The sequence below is a fragment of the Canis lupus genome, chromosome 27, assembly GCF_003254725.2.
Source record: "Canis lupus dingo isolate Sandy chromosome 27, ASM325472v2, whole genome shotgun sequence".
In the NCBI taxonomy this organism is placed as follows: Eukaryota; Metazoa; Chordata; class Mammalia; order Carnivora; family Canidae; genus Canis; species Canis lupus.
This window is the reverse complement of record NC_064269.1, coordinates 41,563,878-41,581,204: the sequence shown is the minus strand read 5'-3', so window position 1 is coordinate 41,581,204 and position 17,327 is coordinate 41,563,878. Positions and strand designations below refer to the sequence as shown.

The 17,327-nt window shown below is 46.3% G+C and overlaps 1 protein-coding gene and 1 long non-coding RNA gene across 5 annotated transcripts in view; one reads left to right on the top strand and one right to left on the bottom strand.

Moving 5' to 3' along the window:
* LOC112669042 (uncharacterized) overlaps positions 1 to 10,839 on the bottom strand; it is a 33,701-nt gene extending 22,862 nt beyond the window's left edge. Inside the window, exons 1-2 of one of the 2 annotated variants that reach the window (XR_007406567.1) lie at positions 10,435 to 10,839; positions 8,728 to 8,981 (exon numbers count right to left, since the gene is read on the bottom strand). This is a non-coding gene — a long non-coding RNA (uncharacterized LOC112669042). The remainder of the gene's footprint in view (positions 1 to 8,727; positions 8,982 to 10,434) is intronic. The other variant, XR_003142030.3, reaches the window with a different exon arrangement.
* PRMT8 (protein arginine methyltransferase 8) overlaps positions 8,902 to 17,327 on the top strand; it is a 93,311-nt gene continuing 84,885 nt past the window's right edge. For 2 of the 3 annotated variants that reach the window (XM_049102802.1, XM_049102800.1), the window contains exon 1: positions 8,902 to 9,358. In XM_049102802.1, coding sequence (XP_048958759.1) covers positions 9,284 to 9,358 — 75 coding nt within the window. In that variant the 5' untranslated portion in view covers positions 8,902 to 9,283. Of the gene's footprint in view, positions 9,359 to 9,785; positions 10,032 to 17,327 lie in introns of those variants that run through there. The other variant, XM_049102801.1, reaches the window with a different exon arrangement.

Below are 17,327 nucleotides of genomic sequence, written 5' to 3'. Positions count from 1 at the left end.
TTTCAGGGTCTCCTGGGGACCCTTGGGAGGAGGGTATTTAAAAAGGGAGAAGGTGGTAAGGGATTCTCTGTAACAAGAGAGGCCGAGAAGAGGAATTTGGGGCAATTGTTACGTAGTGCAACACAGGCTAGAGTGGCCTGCTTATACTGGAATTCCTCTTGTATCATTTGTACCCTGCCTAACATGCCAATAGACAAAAATAAACTCTGATCCTGGGGCCAAGGAAAGGAGATTTTGGCTCTGGTTAGAGAAAAGTCCGGTAGTTCACTGATCCAATCTCCCTTTGTCTTACCCAGATTAAAATCATGATTCTATAGGACTGGAGAGTTTGTTCCAAACTCAGTCTGGGAAAGAACAGTAAGAAGAACTGTGTCAAGGACTCCCATTATCCAAGCACTGGAAGGAAGGTCAAGTCCAATCTGGTCTTAACTAACTTGGGATAAAATGAAGCATAAGGAAGAGGACAAGATTTGCTCAGAGCCTCCCAGCAGGAAACCAGAACCTGAGCTTTCTAGGATCTGGCTTAGGGGCCAGGAGGAAAAGATATAGGTATAGATTAGAAAGAAATAAAGAAAGAGAGAAACAAAGAAAAAGCCATTGTTGCAGGCTGGAAAAAAGCCAGGGCATACATGCAAAGTTGTATATCATTCTCCCCTTCTTCCTCCACCATCCACCTGCTAAAATGCTGGGTCTTTCCTTCCTTCCTGTGATTAATACCACATTTTCTCAGGATGCATTAACTAGGTTCTGATGTAGTTGTATGGCATATTTGGCCACTGCATAAACAGAGTTTTCCAGGAAGTTAAAAAAAATCAACATCTTCCATCCTTGCAAATATGGTATGCAACCCAGAATGATACTACTTAGGGCATTTACTAAGCAGATGTGACAGAAAGAACTGCAGCAAGAATACCGGTTGATAGGTGCCATTTAGATGGAGTTATCCTGTCTAGAGCCATTGTCAGGTTGACAGATACTCTGGCCTCTGGGAGTGAGGTGTACTTTTTGTGTGCCGGGGAGTAACATAACAGCAGATGCAGTTTTGCTGAGTTAAATCGGTCACATCCGGCCACATGCTGTATACCATCACACCCATTTATTGAGGTCTACAATGAGCCTGATTCTGGGTCAGTCACTTTGCAAAAACCCTAAAGTAGGTTTTACCAAGCCCACCTTTTTTTTTTTTTTCCAGGTGGGAAATTTAGTAGGACTCCAAGAAGTGAAGGATTATGCCCAAAGTCACAGAGTTAAAATGTTAAGAATCTGGTAAAATCTTTAAAAAAAAAAAAAAAGTAAAATCTTTAAAAAAATGTTAAGAATCTGGACTGAAAAGTAGGCCTGGGCAGCTTTGAGATCTGTGCTCTTTCCACTGGTGGAGTCAGAAAGACACAGGCTTCAACCCCTTACCAGGTATGTGACTTGAGCAAGCAAGCTCTTTACCTTTCTGAGCTGTCCTTTCTTGATCTATAAAACAGAGGCAATGATGCAGCTAACTTCTGGGGATGGTGTGAGGATTCAGTAGGGTAGTGTGCAGAATTCACTTAGCATAGTGCCTGGTCTAGAGTGAGCACTTGGCTGGAAGTCACTATTTTGAGGTCACTAGGCTCTTTCTCTCTTCTGTGAGGCCCCAGGAGAAGAACCACACCCCCAGGAGACAACTCTTAGCTTTGCAAATAGTATTTCCATCCCAGGAGAGGGATATCCTTCCCTCTGGGAAGCCACAACTGCATTTGAATTAAGTGCATATCTGGATGGTCCAAGAAATTGAAGTCACTCTTCTCTTGCCATGTGATTTTAAAATATCACCTAATCTTAATGTAGTTTTTCCTGTGGAATAACTTGAATAATCTGACTCAGGAAAGTTTGTTAGGATGATAACTGATTTTTGTTCTCCCACAGGTGAATTAGCCATAGAGTGGACTCTTTCTGGTAAGATACAGACTGTGGCTGGCTTCTCCAGCAACAAAGCTGGCTGCTTTCTGGACCATCATCTGTGACCATTACTGTGTCCGGTGGAACAGAACATTAATTTGAATATGTTTTGGAGCCAAGAATCATTAGACAGGTAGAAATTCTATTTGACTGTATCTGGATACATAAAATGAGTCAAAGAGAAGTAATTTTTGGATAATCTGTTGATTTACCTTATTCGGCCATCAATATGGATCATTGAGACTTGATGGCGTTATGCTGACTACAACCTGGTAGCCTGTGTTGTCAAGAAATTCACTGGTAAAAAAAAAAAAAAAAAAAAAGAAATTCACTGGTAAGGGCCCCTGGGTGACTCAGTTGGTTAAGTGTCTGCCTTTGGCTCAGATCATGATCTCAGAGTCCCGGGATAGGCTGGAGTCAGGCTCTCTGCTCAAGGGGGAGTCTGCTTCTCCCTCTCCCTCTGCCGCTCCCTGCTGCTTGTGCTCTTCCTCTTGCTTTCTCTCTCAAATAAATGAATAAAAAACTAAAAAGAAGAAATTCATTGGTTCTCCCACTGAGCTTTATCCCCTGACAAGTGTTGGAGAAATCAGGTGATGGCCATTTATAATGACTGGTTACAGTCTTTTTAAAAAAATATTTTATTCAAATTCAATTTGTCAACATATAGTACAACACCCAGTGCTCATCCCATCAAGTGTCCTCCTTAGTGCCCGTCACTGGTTACAGTCTTTGAGGCTGCTAGAATCAGGCAGTACTGTTTAAAAAAAAAAAAAAAAAAAAAAAAGGAGGAACTGCTTTTGACTTCTGGAAAGCCCAGTGCTGGAGTAAACATGGTCATGAGCATTACCTACAAGTCTCCTTTATAAATCTCTGACCTGACAGGAATGTAACTTTCCACTCAATCACCTTTATAAGTGGAAGGGAGAGGCTGTTCTACTCTTCAGCCTTTATTTTGACCATCGGAGTTGAATTTTGGTTTGTGATGCATGTGACCAGTCTTCAATGTGACTTGGGTGTGGCTAGAATCATAGTTTATACCATGCATAAAATGGCAAGGCAGAAAGAGGATGTAGGGCTTGTCTCCTACAAACTTCTTCTTTTAAAGAAAAGGGCTCAAGAGGTAAAGTGACTTTCTCAAAGCCACTCATCTATTTAATGATGGAGCTAGGATCAGGGCACAGGTCCATTGACCCCACAGTGACACTTCCTCCACATACGTATATGGTCTTATATGATGGAGTGCTGGGAAGGACTTTTATTTGAGCACTATTTCCTGGGAACTATGCTAGGTGTTTTCATCTACATTGGCTCATTTTATTGTCACAGCCCTTCTATCAGAGAGAGATCACCATTAAGCCATTTTCACACAGATGGAGAGTTTAACTGGTCTGTAAGACCACAAAACCCATGTTCTTTCTTCTGGGAAGGTAAGAGAGAAGGGTGGTTAAATAGTCCAGAAAGGAAACAGATGGAATCAAGCACAGCTTTGATTAGCTACCTCCACTCACTGTGCATTTTCAGGTGGGGCTATCCCTGAGACCCCAGAGATCAGCCCTGCACTAGGGCAGGTCATAATGTGTCATGTCTCAAGTGACATCAGTATATAATGTATCAGTATATAATGGGGAAGAAGCAAGGCTGAAAACTTCTTAGTTTCAGGGGCACACAGGAACTTTAGAATCTTGATGGAGAATGTGTCCCCAGCCTTTTTTGAGTGGAGGCTACTGTGCTTCTGGTCCAGACTTTATAGCCTCCAGGATCTCTCTGTCCATATCAATAAATACTTTTTTGCAGGACCTTTGTGACTATAAACCAATGATTATAGGTCTATCTAACCTGTTAGAACCAATACATATGACCCTTGAAAGGGCCTGAATCCATTACCAACTCTTCCTGGGAGAATATATGTCATCAGGGTAGGGATACATCTTTTCATTTTTTAGTCCATAATGCCTAGCACAGTGCTTGGATCCTAGTACTTAATATAAGGGCTAATGGAAGCAAATGTGTATTGAGTTATTACACTGGATAAACTGAATTGATTTCTAGTTAGCCTTGGAGGATTCAGGAGGGATTTTCCAGAAGAAGTTGAACCTTTGTTAAAGATTGGAAAAGGAGGAGAGGAATGGAGTTTATAACATCCACCAAGAGGAAAAAGCTAATTTCTGTTGTGATAGCATTTTACAAGTACTATTTTAATACCTTTATGGTTCTACTATTATATCCCTCTTCCAGGGCCTTTCCCTGAAGAAGTTTCAGTTCCATCATAGGCCACTGGGAAAGCCTAGATATCTTTTGAGTTCTCCTCATCCTGAGAGAAAGGCAGTCTTTTAGGAGACTAGAACAATACTATTCAGTTTTTTAGGGGCACAGAATTCTAAGGATTTAGCTATTGATGTAGAACTACTAAGAAAATGCTTCTCAAATATTGTTAGAATAATCAAACCAAATGCTTTTATATCCAGGACAATACAATGATGAATTGATTTACTCAGGCATTATCACAGCAAGAAAGAAATAACATCCTGGTTTTAATGGTAAAAGAAAAAAAAAAGAAATCCAAATTTTGCAGGTACTGGTGACACTTTTGCAAGTTATTCTTTGGGATGTAGTTCAAGAAATAATTGGGCTTTGGGTTAGAAAAATAGGACGCAAAGGCTTTTGTGCAGGAGAACTGCCCAGGTGTGGGTCTGCATGGAGGCTCAGCCAGGTAGCTAGCTGGCTGCTGCAGCCTTGGCTTGGCTCCCATCTGGCCCAGAAGATACTAAGAACACTGCTGGGTGAGCTGCCACAAAGTGGTGATGGATCACATCTGTGGCCTGATTCTGAAGGAGCCATGGATTCACTGCAGTGTGCTGTGGCCATATGTGAGCCCAGGTCACATGTGAGGTTCTTCTAGAGGGAGGAGGGAGAAGCCACATGACATACCTTATACATCTTTTATTTTTGAATGAGCCAGAGTCTGAGCTTTCCCAGACACCATGGTATGCAAGTTAGAGACATTGCATCCTGATGGCAAGGACACTGGATTTTGGGAAGCAACAAAGGAAGTGTTGACTGTCTCCTTAAGTTGAACATTTACACAATCTTCGCCTCCTGGAGGGTTCAGAAATGAAAGGAGACAATTCTGGAGTCACTGCATGGGGTGGATGGAACCTTAAAGGCCTTGCTCAATCTTTTAGGGTTTGTAGTTCCACTGCAACAGCTATGCCAAATAATACAGCTGACCAAACTCTTCATTGGTAGGAAATTCACTTCTCTGTGGCATCTCACAAAGCTAGATAACTTTTCCAATTAATAACCCTTCCCAAGAGTCTCATTCCAACTTTTGAATGCTGGTTCAACCATCAGCACATTTCCATTTTCAAGAACTTTATGGGTTTCAAGGACCCCTGTGTTAGAGATGGACCTTTGTATACTGGTGGGGGTTCCTATAGTTTTAGGTGGTCCTTTCTGTAACTTAGGGATCTTCTTTCTCTGTGAGACCCTTCATCTTTTCCACATATCCTTATCCAATTGTCCTCAACCATGACTGCACATTAGAATTAACTAGATAATTTTAAATCATCCTCTCTGGAGGTTGAACCAAAGGATTGATATTTTTAAAGCTCCCCAGATGATTCCACTATGCAGCCAAATTTGAGAACCACTGTCTTATTTACAAAATTTGATTAACCTCTTGAAAGTCATGCTATAGAATAAAGCATCCTAGATTTGAATCCTGAATCTATCACTTGGTCAACTCTCTGTGTTTTTGTTCTTTCATCTGTGTTTTAAGGATAATAAAAGTACTCCCCCAAAAGAGTTGTCAAAAGAACTGCACAAGCACACATCAAGTTTAGATAAGTCTCTGGCATGTAATAAGTGCTCTATGAAGTTTGACTCAGAGCCTAGGACAGGGCCTAGCAAATGTTAACACAATGCTTATGGTCTTATCATGAGCTAGCCATTATCCTATGCATTTTCCATGTGCTAATCAATGTATTTTGTTGCACTGAAGACATAAGCGAAATGTGTCTTCAGGACACCTCTACTTGGCAGGGCATATCATCCCAGACTATCTATTTAACTTACATGTTAGGGATGCTCTTATGGATCCACTTATATCTCTTGTCATCCCATGTATCTTTTTGCATCCCATCAGAATCCTTCCTAAAGCTTCTCTATGAAAATTCTGTACATTTGCAAAAGCATTCAAGGTGACAAAATCCAGAGCTCCTCAATGGTTAGTCCAATACCTTTTGTTGCCTATCGTCAATCCCAGTGTTTATTAATGAGCTAGGCGTATAACAGATGTCCAGTAAATTCTTTGTTGAATGAAGAAATTATTATTGTAAAAATTATGGTAATATGCAAAAGGGAAGGAGAAAGACTGAATTCCTGTGAATGGTGAGGTAGTGGGAATGCCTACTTATGCGCTAGGTACTTTTCACCCATCATTAATTTTCACCACTGTAAGAGAGGAGTGTTCAGGTAATCTTTTGCTGTGTAACAAAGCACCCCAGAACTTAAGTCTCTTAAGACAACAATTCTTTTGCTTGTGAATTTGTATTTAAAACTGGGAGCATAGCAGGAATAACAACTCTCTGCTACAAAGGGCTCAACAGAGGACTGGAGTATCCACTTTCAAGAGAGCTTACTCCAGCCATTTATGGAACCACTTTGGTAGCCTAAGCTTCTCACTTGCAGCCCCAGGTTGGCTCTGGGTTGGATGGGTTGGAATTTTGGAAAGCTCTTGCCAGGAGAATGCAGCTCTCTATCTCAGCCTCTCTACTCCCCATTCTGAGGGGAGCTGTGTCTGTGCTTGGGAAGAAGCCAAGCCAAGCAAAAGATTTCAACAGAGAACGGAGGAAACACACCCACTGAGGTTCTCATAGCAACATAATCACGCACAGGCAGCAGCCTATTTCGGTGGGAGCTTGTCTCAGCTCCCCTCCTCCCTGGTTAGTCACAGAATGGATTGCTGCATAGGCAGAAGCAGTGTGGGGTATGGTGGGGGAGAGTGTTGAACTGAAAGTCAGGAAGCTGGGGAGCTGCTCTCAGATGCTCCCTCAGCTGGCTCCAAGGATCATGGACAAATGTCTTCATTTCTCTGATCTCAGGGTCTTTATTTGTAAAATGAGAGGATGGGGCTAAAGAGCTGTGAGGATCCTGTCTGATTTTCATTGATTGTATGAGTACTGAGACTCTATTGGTAGTGGATGAGATGTTTCATAATCTTTTGTTTCTGAGAAAAATGCTTAGAGAAAAGGGCGTTCAAGAGGGTAAAAGTTATTCTTTAGATTCATCTCATTCGTCCCCCTACAACTTTCTGCATGTTGGCAGTATGTTGGAAGGTGGATGACCAGGAGTTGCCAAAGATTCTGCTCACTCACCCTCAACACTAGTCAGGGTCTGTGGTCTGAGAGAGGAAAAGGTTAAGGAGTTAGGCTCATTCCTTCATTTACATTCACTCTTCCACAACACACACACACACACACACACACACACACGCAGGAGCCCATTAACTCAAGCCTGTTGCCCATTGTCTTTTCAGTTTTTTTACTCTCCGACTCCCACTCTTCCACTTCTCCTCACCCTCCTCCTGTTATTGCAATGCATCCTCTCTTTCCCTTAGGACCAGGTGATGGAGACATCTTTAAATTCTGGCCCATTTCTTCAATGGACTCTGAGGTTAGTTGAGGACAACCAGGCTCACATTTCCTGGCAGTCAAAAGGTGATGATAAAAACAAACAGGTCATGCATGGAGGGCTGATCTCCCTATGTAAGTACAGGGATGAAGCGAAGAGAACCAGGGTGCTCAGGAGCATCTTTTAGGTCCCTGTCCTTGACTTGTGGGCTGAAAGCTTGAAAGTGCAGCTGTGTTTGAAGAAGTCCAGCCTGAGTGGCCTGTTGCAAAGGGAAAGACAGAGTGCCCTCCCCCCCCCTTGTTCTATTTCCCACCCGCCTGACAGATGGCCAGTAAGACAGAGAAAAAGAAGCTCTCAAAGTGAAGACAGGAATGCATTGTATAAAAATTCACACCCCCTGCTGCCGCCCAAACTCCCTTAAAAAAGGATCAAGAGAATCCTAATGGGTACGTGACATCCTCCCTCTCTCCCATAAAAGGGACTTCAAAATCTGGTGACGATGGGGGAGGGGTGAGGAGGGAGAAGAGAAATGTGTGGGCAGGGGGCCGCTCGGGAAGACTGAGGCAGGGGTAGCAGGACTATAGGTTCATGTATTTGACTTTGTCCCACAGTCTTTCCCAAGCCACCTCTGGCCGAACCTCTGGCGCAGCCTCTCAGCCTGACAGAGGCTTGGAGCCCCAAGCGCCTGGACGGGGTCAGTGGGAGAAAAGGGAGAGATGATGGCAGGCTCAGCCCTAGAGTTGAAGGAGTTAAGGACCCTCCCTCACCCAGACACCCACCCCTTCGCTCCCGAAGCGGCAATTCGCCAAGGAAGGCACCAAGCAAGGATTGACGGAAGAGCTAGGGGGTTGGGGTGCGGTGGGGGCGAGGTAACTATGGCCCAATCTTGCCCAGAGCTTGTCCTGGGTGGGAGGACACACAGCCGGGGCTAAGCAGCGGCAAGAGCCCAGCCCCGCGCCTGCTTTCTCGGAGCCGCCCGCGTGGCCCTGCGGCGTCCGCGCGGCCCTTGCCCTGCAGCTGTGCACGGTGCACGGCGCCCGGGACTGGGGGTGCACGCGAGACCCCCGGAGCCCGGGGAGGCGGCGGGCCCGGGGGCGCTGGGGGCCTCGGTGTGCGCCCAGCCGCCGCCCGCCCTACCGAACCTCCTACCCCGCCCCCACTCACCCGGCTCAGCCCCTAGGAGAGACGCGCAGGAAGCGTGTTGCTTCGCCCAGCGGATCGGCAGAAGTTGAGAGGAGTTGGTGGCTGCCTCCGGCCGGCCGGACTCTGCCAGCCTCGGGAGAGGAGCCGCCGCCGCCGCCGCCGCCGCCGCCGCCGCCGCCGCCGCGGAGCCTTCGGGGCTGCCTCCCTCCGGCTCGGCCCGCAGCGCGGGTGGAGAGGGGCGGGGAGGGGGTCGGGTGCGAGAGGAGCACTTGAAACTGTGTGAAGGAATCCGGAGCAGATGAGAAGGGAGGAAAATAAAACAAAGTGGAGACTGCAGAAAAGACTCAACCGTAGTTGATTGTATCGGCTGACGCTCCAGCAGAGGGGCTGGGTTGGGTTTTTCTCTCCCCCCCCTCCTGTCTTTCTGTCTGTCTCTCTCTCTGTCTCTCTGTCTCTCTCTCTCTGTCTCTCTCTCTCCGTCTCTCTCTCTCTCTCTCTCTCTCTCTCTCTCGTTTAAAGCTACACCAGCTCTCTCTTTCTCTACTATCCCTGTATCACCGAACCCTTGCTGGCTCTTATGGGCATGAAACACTCCTCCCGCTGCCTGCTCCTAAGGAGGAAAATGGCGGAGAACGCTGCCGAGAACACCGAGGTAAGGAGGCGAGAGGCCCGGGGCTCTGGGCGACCCCGCAGCCCACCCCGCAGCCCACCCCGCAGCCCACCCCGCACCACCGCGCGCCGCCGCCGCCGCCGCCGCCGCCGCCGCCGCTCAGCACCTAGTGCCAAACTTTCCCCGGCTCCATCCCGCTTGCTTCTGCCGGCCGAGTGTGTGTGTGTGTGTGTGTGTGTGTGTGTGTGTGGTGGGGGAAAGACGGTGCATGCCTCAGGTCCCCTCCCTCTTGAAAATGCAAAAGAGTCGCGCTCACCCCGTCTCCCTCTCGTGTCACCCGCTGCTCGCTTCTCTCTCCCCAAGTCCCAAACCCTGGGCAGCAGCGCTCCCCGGCCCTCTTCTCTGGGCTGCATTGGGGCTCCACCGTCCCGGCTTTGTGCAAAGCTGGAGTGGGTGATCCCGGGGGCCACGCCGGCTCCCTGCAGCGCCTTGACCGTCTCCAGCCGCTGCCTCCTCTTTACCCTTGAAGCTCCAGCAGTCCCCAGCTCCCGGTCCCCGCAGCCCCGCGGAGAGCTCCGGGCCGTTTGGGGGGCCCGAACCGAGTCGGTGATGATGGGACTTGGGCAGCACCACCGGACTCGCTCGCCCAGATCCGGGCCGGGGAGAGGTCTGCAGCCCTCAAACGTTTGAGCGGCCTCGGGGGCGCTCAACCCGGGTAGGCAGCCGGAGCCGCGGCCCCCTTCAGGACCAGGGACAGCGGCCGCCCCTGCAGCAGCCGAGCCCGCGCCGGGTGGGGGTTGCGCGCCCAGGGCTGCGGCGACGCGGGGTCTGCCGCCACGCGTCCCGCAGCGGACCTGGAGGAGGTCGCTCTAGCTCCGCAAATTGCGCTCTTGCCAGCCCCCCCGCCCCGACCCCCACCTTCGGCAGCCCAATAGCTGCCCTTTCTCTGCTCTCGAATTGGCCCTGAGCCTCCAAGAGCCCTGCTGGGTTTTACGTCTCAAGACTGGAGGCTGTGTTCCCTGGCCTCGTACTGACCCTGCTGTCGTTACAACTGGGCTAGTCCGTTGGCTCTAGGCACCTGTAGTCACGAAGGGGATCAGCGTGGGCAGCCCCCTTACCTTCCCGGAGAAACGGTGCGCCGAGGTGGGGGTGGAGTGGGGTATGTGTGTGAAGATCATCCCTTACTCGGTGGCAGGAAAAAGACAAGAGAGCAAACTCCCGGGCTCTATTAATAGCCGGGTGTCTGGTGGGGCTGCCGTACATTTCACATATGGTTACCCATATGCAGCGTGGGGCGGGGATGGAGGTGTGGCGCGGGGATTGTCCCTCTGTCTTGCTGGAATGCAAAAAGGTACAAGAGACCCTTCTTCATTAAGGTCTTAACTGCAGCTAACCCTTACCCCACAGCATAGGCAGCAAAGCTTTTAAAATCCCCATTATCGGAGAGACTAGAAGCAGCATGCATCTGGCAATTGTCGATTTCGGAAAAACAAACACGCTCTGGGGCTTGAAAACAGTAGGGCATTCAGTAGCTAATGCTGTCTCCTTGAGTTAGGGCAAAGCCAGCATGCCTAAGGTCCCCTCACACTTCCTCTTCCCCAGCCCGCAAGGGCGCCCAGCTTCACAGCAGAGAACTAGCTTTACTAATCCCCTTGCATCCTCCCTCTGATCGCCCACCCGCGGAAGAGGTTGCTAAAAATAGCTCAGAGTCAAGGCTGCACTTCTGTAAAGTGTTGGACCAGTGGGCACGTAGCAGTCCCTGCAGCCAGGTGGCTGGAGCGCTGGAAGCAAGAAACAGCTTTCTTCTGCTCTTCCCTCCCCCCTCTCGGTTTCTAAAAAAAAGTTTTCACGGGTCTCTAAGCCCCCGCACCGCGGGGCGGGGGCACTGGGTGCAGACCCCCTGGCCAGATTCCGCACAGTGCAGTAGTGGCTGCTGAGCTCCCCACCTTGGCCAGGGTTAAAGGCGTCCAGAGCAGGCAGAGAGACGCGCGCCAGGCTATTTTTACTTGCTTCCCCCGCGGCTCCACGCTCCCCCTTCTCAGCAGTCGCACATGCCAGCTCTGCTCAAGGCATCAATGAAAACAGCAGTAGAGGCGGCGGAGCTCCTGGGAGGGAAAAAAAAAAAAAAAAAAAAACACCACGTCGCATGCCTGGCACAAAGGTGTGGGGGGTGCAGACCCAGCTGGGCTTCTTGGAGGGCGGTGAGTCTGGGGGTTCAGTGCTTAGCAATTTCCCTTGAGAAGGAGAGGATTCACACTTGGTCAAACGTGCCCAGTGGAGGCATCCAGGCGCGTGACAATCACTTGGTTTTCCTCCAGGAACTGACTGTTTTGGGAATACACCAGGATTAGAGCAGTACTTCCAAAAGTGGAGGTATTATGGGTTTGCCTGCATTATGGTGGGAGAGAGAGGAAAGGATACCTGTGTGTTTGCGTGTGTGTATGTGTGTCAATGGTGGTAGTGGTCCTTGTTGCTGATTCAACATCTTTATCAGACCCTGACTCTGTACCAGGAATAATTAGGTACTCCAGATTGAAAGATAAGGGCAACCAGACCTCAGCCCATAGAGGAGATCACAGTCTGATGGACCACAGTGCGCAATAATCCAGATAATTCTATAGCACCTTTTACTTTTGTTGGTGTCATTTGCAAGCACTTTATCTCATTTCCTCTTACGATAATCTTGTGAGGTAAGCAAAGGTTACTATTCATTCCATATCCCATTTTATAAGTGATGACACTAGAGTCGAGAGGTCAAGCAATTTCTGAAAGTCACCTGATGGGCTAGGACAGCCCTGGAACCAGACTGCCACCACTTTTGACTCATTGCCCCTTGCCCTACATTTGCTACTTTTAAAATAATGTTATGTGTGAGTAGGAGTGTGTGAGGAGTCAGGAGGGCAGAGATACTTTTGGAGGGAGAGATGCCATGTTGAGGGTAGGCAAGAAGGTGTTTCTCTCTTTTTCTTTACAAGATAAAGATAGGGAAAGACATTCTCATTGTCAGACAGAAGGAGAAAGTGAAGAATAAAGTTGCTTATATTGTGAGCAAAGCCTTCCTCAATAAGTGAAGTGCAGAGTTGGGGCAGTGGAAACATCAGCGCACAGGCTTGGTGGGCACAGTATGTCCTGGGTGGCTCTGAGTGCGCTCTTTAACTACTTTGACTTCAGTCCCCGTATGTGTTCATTTGGGCTGGTTCCCCTTATGGTACAGAGTAAGCATAGGATATAAGAAAATACTGTGACAGCCCCTGGCACATGATATACATGAAGCAATGTTAGTTCTATTTACGCTTTATCGGGCTCCTTGATATACTTCTCTTCCTCAGCTAAAGGCATCATCACCTCTGTTCCCTGCATATCATCAGAAACTTTTGATCGGCCTTCTGAAAGATCTGCAAAGCCTCTAGTTTGACTATTCCATCCTACTGTCCTATTCAGCTCACTATCAGTGCCCGAGGCAGGTCATCTTCGCTTTTGCCCTTTCCACAGCAGTATCCTCTCAACTGCTGGTCCTCTTCTCTAATCCCGCCTCGTTATCACTGCTCAATGGGGTTTCAGAAGCACAAATCTGCTCACGATCACATATCTCTTTAAAAACTTACCATGTTGCCGTACTGCAAACAGGATACAAAATAAAGCCCCGTTTTGCTAGCATAGTATACAAAGTCCTTTGGTACCTGCCCACTGCAATTCACTGTACAGACCACTTCCTGCCTGAATTGTTTTGTGCATACTGGTCCCTCTGCTGGGCTGCTCTTTCTCCTTCTTCTTGGGGAAAAAAGTCTTCCTCAACTTGCAACACTCAACCCAAAGGTCATTTCTTCTGGGCACCCTTCCCAGATCTGCACTTATCCTCCACCCTCATGGGGAGTGAGTACTCATTTTCCTTCTTCTGTGTTCTTAATAAATTTCTCATTTTTCCTATTGGCTTTTTATATGTCTATTTCTTCAGTTAGATAATGAATTTTTTTTTCCTTTTTGGCATACCTTGTTCCTAACACTGTGCCTGACACACAGTGAATAATAAATGTTGACTGAATTGATTCATGTGATTATGCACAAGCAAGCTTATGAGCCTTCTGGATTTTACTCATGACTTTCTGAAAATTGGGCTTCCTATCTCCCTCCCCTCTGCTCTTATGGACCTTTAAAACTCAAAATGAGTAAAGATTCTGGGAATCAAGTTGCTGCAGCAACTCAAAGAACGGGTACATTTTGGTTATTCATGTACCTATTCAGTATTCTGTAATTACTGACTCTTACTATGGGGTGTTCATCTGAATAGCAGATAAATGGATTAATCACAATGCCCAATTACGAACCATGGTGGGAGATAATGGACTTTTCTGAGCTGCTGCTTGCTTTACTGATTCTTGGTGAGAGCCTGATGCATTATTTATGGTGATGACTCCCTGATTGTGGTTTTAGCACCTCAGAGGAAAGCCCTCAGGAGTAAGAAAAGAGTTTTAGCAAAGGAGTCGTTTGGGAGACTGTTTTTTTTTGTTTTGTTTTGTTTTGTTTTTTTAATGTTCTATTGACTTACTGACCCAGGGAGAGGGAATAATTATGGGTTTAGAAAAATCCTACAATGGAACAATGGGGTTAGGGTAGTAGAGAGTACTGCTCTATGAGTTAAGGGGAGCATTGAGCTGACTTCTGACATGGAGTATGTGGCTGTGGCTAATGGATCCCACTCCTCAGGAAGTTCCATCCAGCTGATGTGTGTGGTCCTATAATATAAAGGTCAGAGAATTGAGGAGGAAGAAGACAGGAGTAGGCAAGACACAGGTCCACTTCTTTGAGGATGGTCTGCATCCATGTCTCCTTCCAAAGAGTGTGGGAGCTAACTCACCATATCATCTCTAGAGCCAGACTGCTCAGATTAAAATCCAGCTTGGAACTCAGTAGACGTGTTGTTAGGTTGAATATAGCTTAACCTCTCTGGGCCTCTTAAAATTGTTGTGATGATTAAGTGAATTAATTCATGCAAAGGGTTTAGAATATGGTGAGTGCTCACTAAGTGTTTATGATTATTATCCTGCTAGCTTGTAGGAGTCTTGCTGAAAAGTGCAAACCAGATGAACTCTCCCACTTCCTTGTTTCTCTAGCTGAAATGATCCATAAACCATAATCCACATCGATTTTTCCTCCCTCAGAAAACAATGATTTCAATCCTTAAGTGAGTTCAGAAGAATTAAGAAGATACCCACATTCTACCCCCACCCTCCCCCACCCCGAGAAATTTGGCTTTTCAGAGAGTCCTAAATTGGCTTTTGGCTGTCAAGGAGGGTGAAATACAACACTCTCATCTCCAATTCAGGAGTGGGTTTCATTTCCTCTTCTTTGCTAACTGCAATGTGAAGTGATTATCACATACCAGTGTGGAACGTGCAAAAATCTATAAAAACAGTACTTACACCTTGGAGTCTACTGTGCCAGCAGGGGAAAAGTGGGCAGCATGACAATATGTGAACTGCCAAGGTAACTGGAAGCTGGATCATGTTGTGTGAAATGCAGGCATTATTGTACCATTGTGAACAGACTTAGTGGAGGCATAGACAGAACACAGGCAAATGGGGATCTCCAAAAGGTCACTTTGTTCAAGCTGCGGCTGCTAAGCACACTTACTTAACCCAGGATATGTAATGGGCTGCTTGGTTTCTCACTGAAAAGCTCTAGAGAAGGTAATTTCCCCAAACTTCTTATGTATGTCAGTAGGAAGTTCTTCTGGAAGTGGAGCTCAATCTCTTCTATGAAATCACCTTTGTTTACATTATTCCAAAAGGAGATAAAAACTGTCTGGGTGCCTTTGGGATTTTGGACTGTATTAGGGCTGTCTCACCCTCATTACTAGCTTTTTTTTTTTCAAGGTATTCCAACCTCTGTGTCTCTGATAGTCTGACATTAGCCTTCTTGTATGAATAAGTAGGAAAGGATTGTTTAAGAAGACTTGCCTTTCCTGTGTAATCCAGCCCATTGGATATTTCACACATCAAATGGCTTTTCCACTTCACTTGTTATCAGAATTCCCTCAAGCATCACAGCTTTCCCCAGATTTGTAATGGGTGACCCATGAGTAAAGAGCTCTTTTAAAAGTGTAATTTTGTAAGAGCAAACAGCTTGATGTGCACATTTTCATAAAGTCTTAGTCTTAAAACTGGATGGAAACTCAAATCATTTAAGCCAAGACATGGAAAATCTTGCCTGGTATCACAGAGATCTTCGGTGCTGATGTTGAGACCATGTTTACTTCTAGGTCAATGCTATTTAGACATTGGCATTTAGACATTGGCTTTGATCCTTTAAACATAGCATCTGATTTATTGTTTTTATTTTTTGTGCTAATTTTTTAGTAGGCCCTGTTATAAAATGTTGAAAACCAGAGTTTCTGTACATATAATCTAGGAACATAAACTCTGTGTATAATGAGATCGTGGTCCTTTCCACGTGACCTTTAAAACACCTCGGCATACAACACCTTGTTCAATGGATGCCATCATACATTACATATAGGCACACATGCATTATACAATGTATGTCAGACATACGTTCATAACACTCTGGGTTACATATTATCTCCATTTGGTGCCCAAGAAGCCAAAGCATAGACAGTGTTACTTGCCCAAGATCCCACAAGTAGTAAGTGATGGAACTGGGATTCAAACTCTTCTAGCCACCACAACTGGTGCTTTTTCCAGTTTATGAGGCTATGAAGGCACCTTAGGGACTAGACTAGAAACTTAAAATATGAAGAGAAAGAATGGGGAAATTAAGAGGAGAAATGAGGTTTGGTGGATTTGGAAGAAATTGAAAACAAGACATCAGTCCCACCTTCCATTTTCTGGGCTTTCTTTCCCAGCCTCTACCACCACCCTGCCATCCTCATTTTCACAGTCATCAATGCTATGCCCTGTGGGTGGCAGGGACCTGATATGACTTGTGGCTGGGACAATCCTCGTTCCGCACTGCCTACTCATGTAAGATATCCTTATGCCTGGAGTCCTCACTGGTGGACTAGGGGAGAAACTCTTGTCTAACACACTATGCCCCTTTTGGGGGGTAAAATGAATTGCAAAGACTTCAGAACAGGAACTTTGGTTTTTAAATGGATCTTTGTGGTTTTATCACCTATGTTTATTTTCTAGGGCTGCTGTAAGAAAGGACCACAAATTGTCTGGCTTAAAACAGCAGTAATTTATTCTCTCACAGTTCTGAAGGCCAGAAGTCTGAAACCCAGGTGTCAGCAGAGTTGGTTCCTTCTGGAGGTTCTTAGGGGGAATTTGTCTCTCCCTCCTTTCCTAGCTTCTAACTGTTGTCAGCTATGCTCAATATTTCTTAGCTTGTCAACACATTGCTGCAATCTCTGCCTTCACCTTCACATGGCCTTCTCCCCCATGTGTGTGTCTGTCTTTCTTCTTCTTAGAACCACACCAGTCATACTGGATTAGAGCCCACCTGAATCTAGTATGACTTCGTCTTAACTTAATTACATCTGCAAAGAACTTTTTCCAAACAAGTTCATATTCATAGGAGGTTAGAACTTCAGCACATTTTGAGGGAGGGTGACTTGATTCAACTTGATTCAATCCATGACATCATCTGACACAATGTCCACATATATCAGGTTTGGGTTGAAAATGGCAGACAAATGACTGAATGAATACATAAATAGGCCTCAGAACAATTGCAAAGTTGATGAAGGTAGTCTCTCTCCTCCAAGTCTCTTTGCTCCTACTTGCTCAGCGGTCCACCTTGCCCACTGGCTTCTCAGTGTCTTGATCGGGACTTCCTTCCTTGTGCAGTAGAAATAATTATAACAAAAGCTGCCATTTTAATGTCCATATTGTGCGTTGGGCACAGTGTTAAGTGCTTTGTAAGCATTGCCTTATTTAATTTACACAAGAAGATTATAATGCAGCTATTTCTATTTCTATTTTGCAGTTGAAGAAGTGGGAACTTGCAGTGGTTGATTATAGAGCTAGAAAGTAGCCAAGGTGGGGTATTCTCA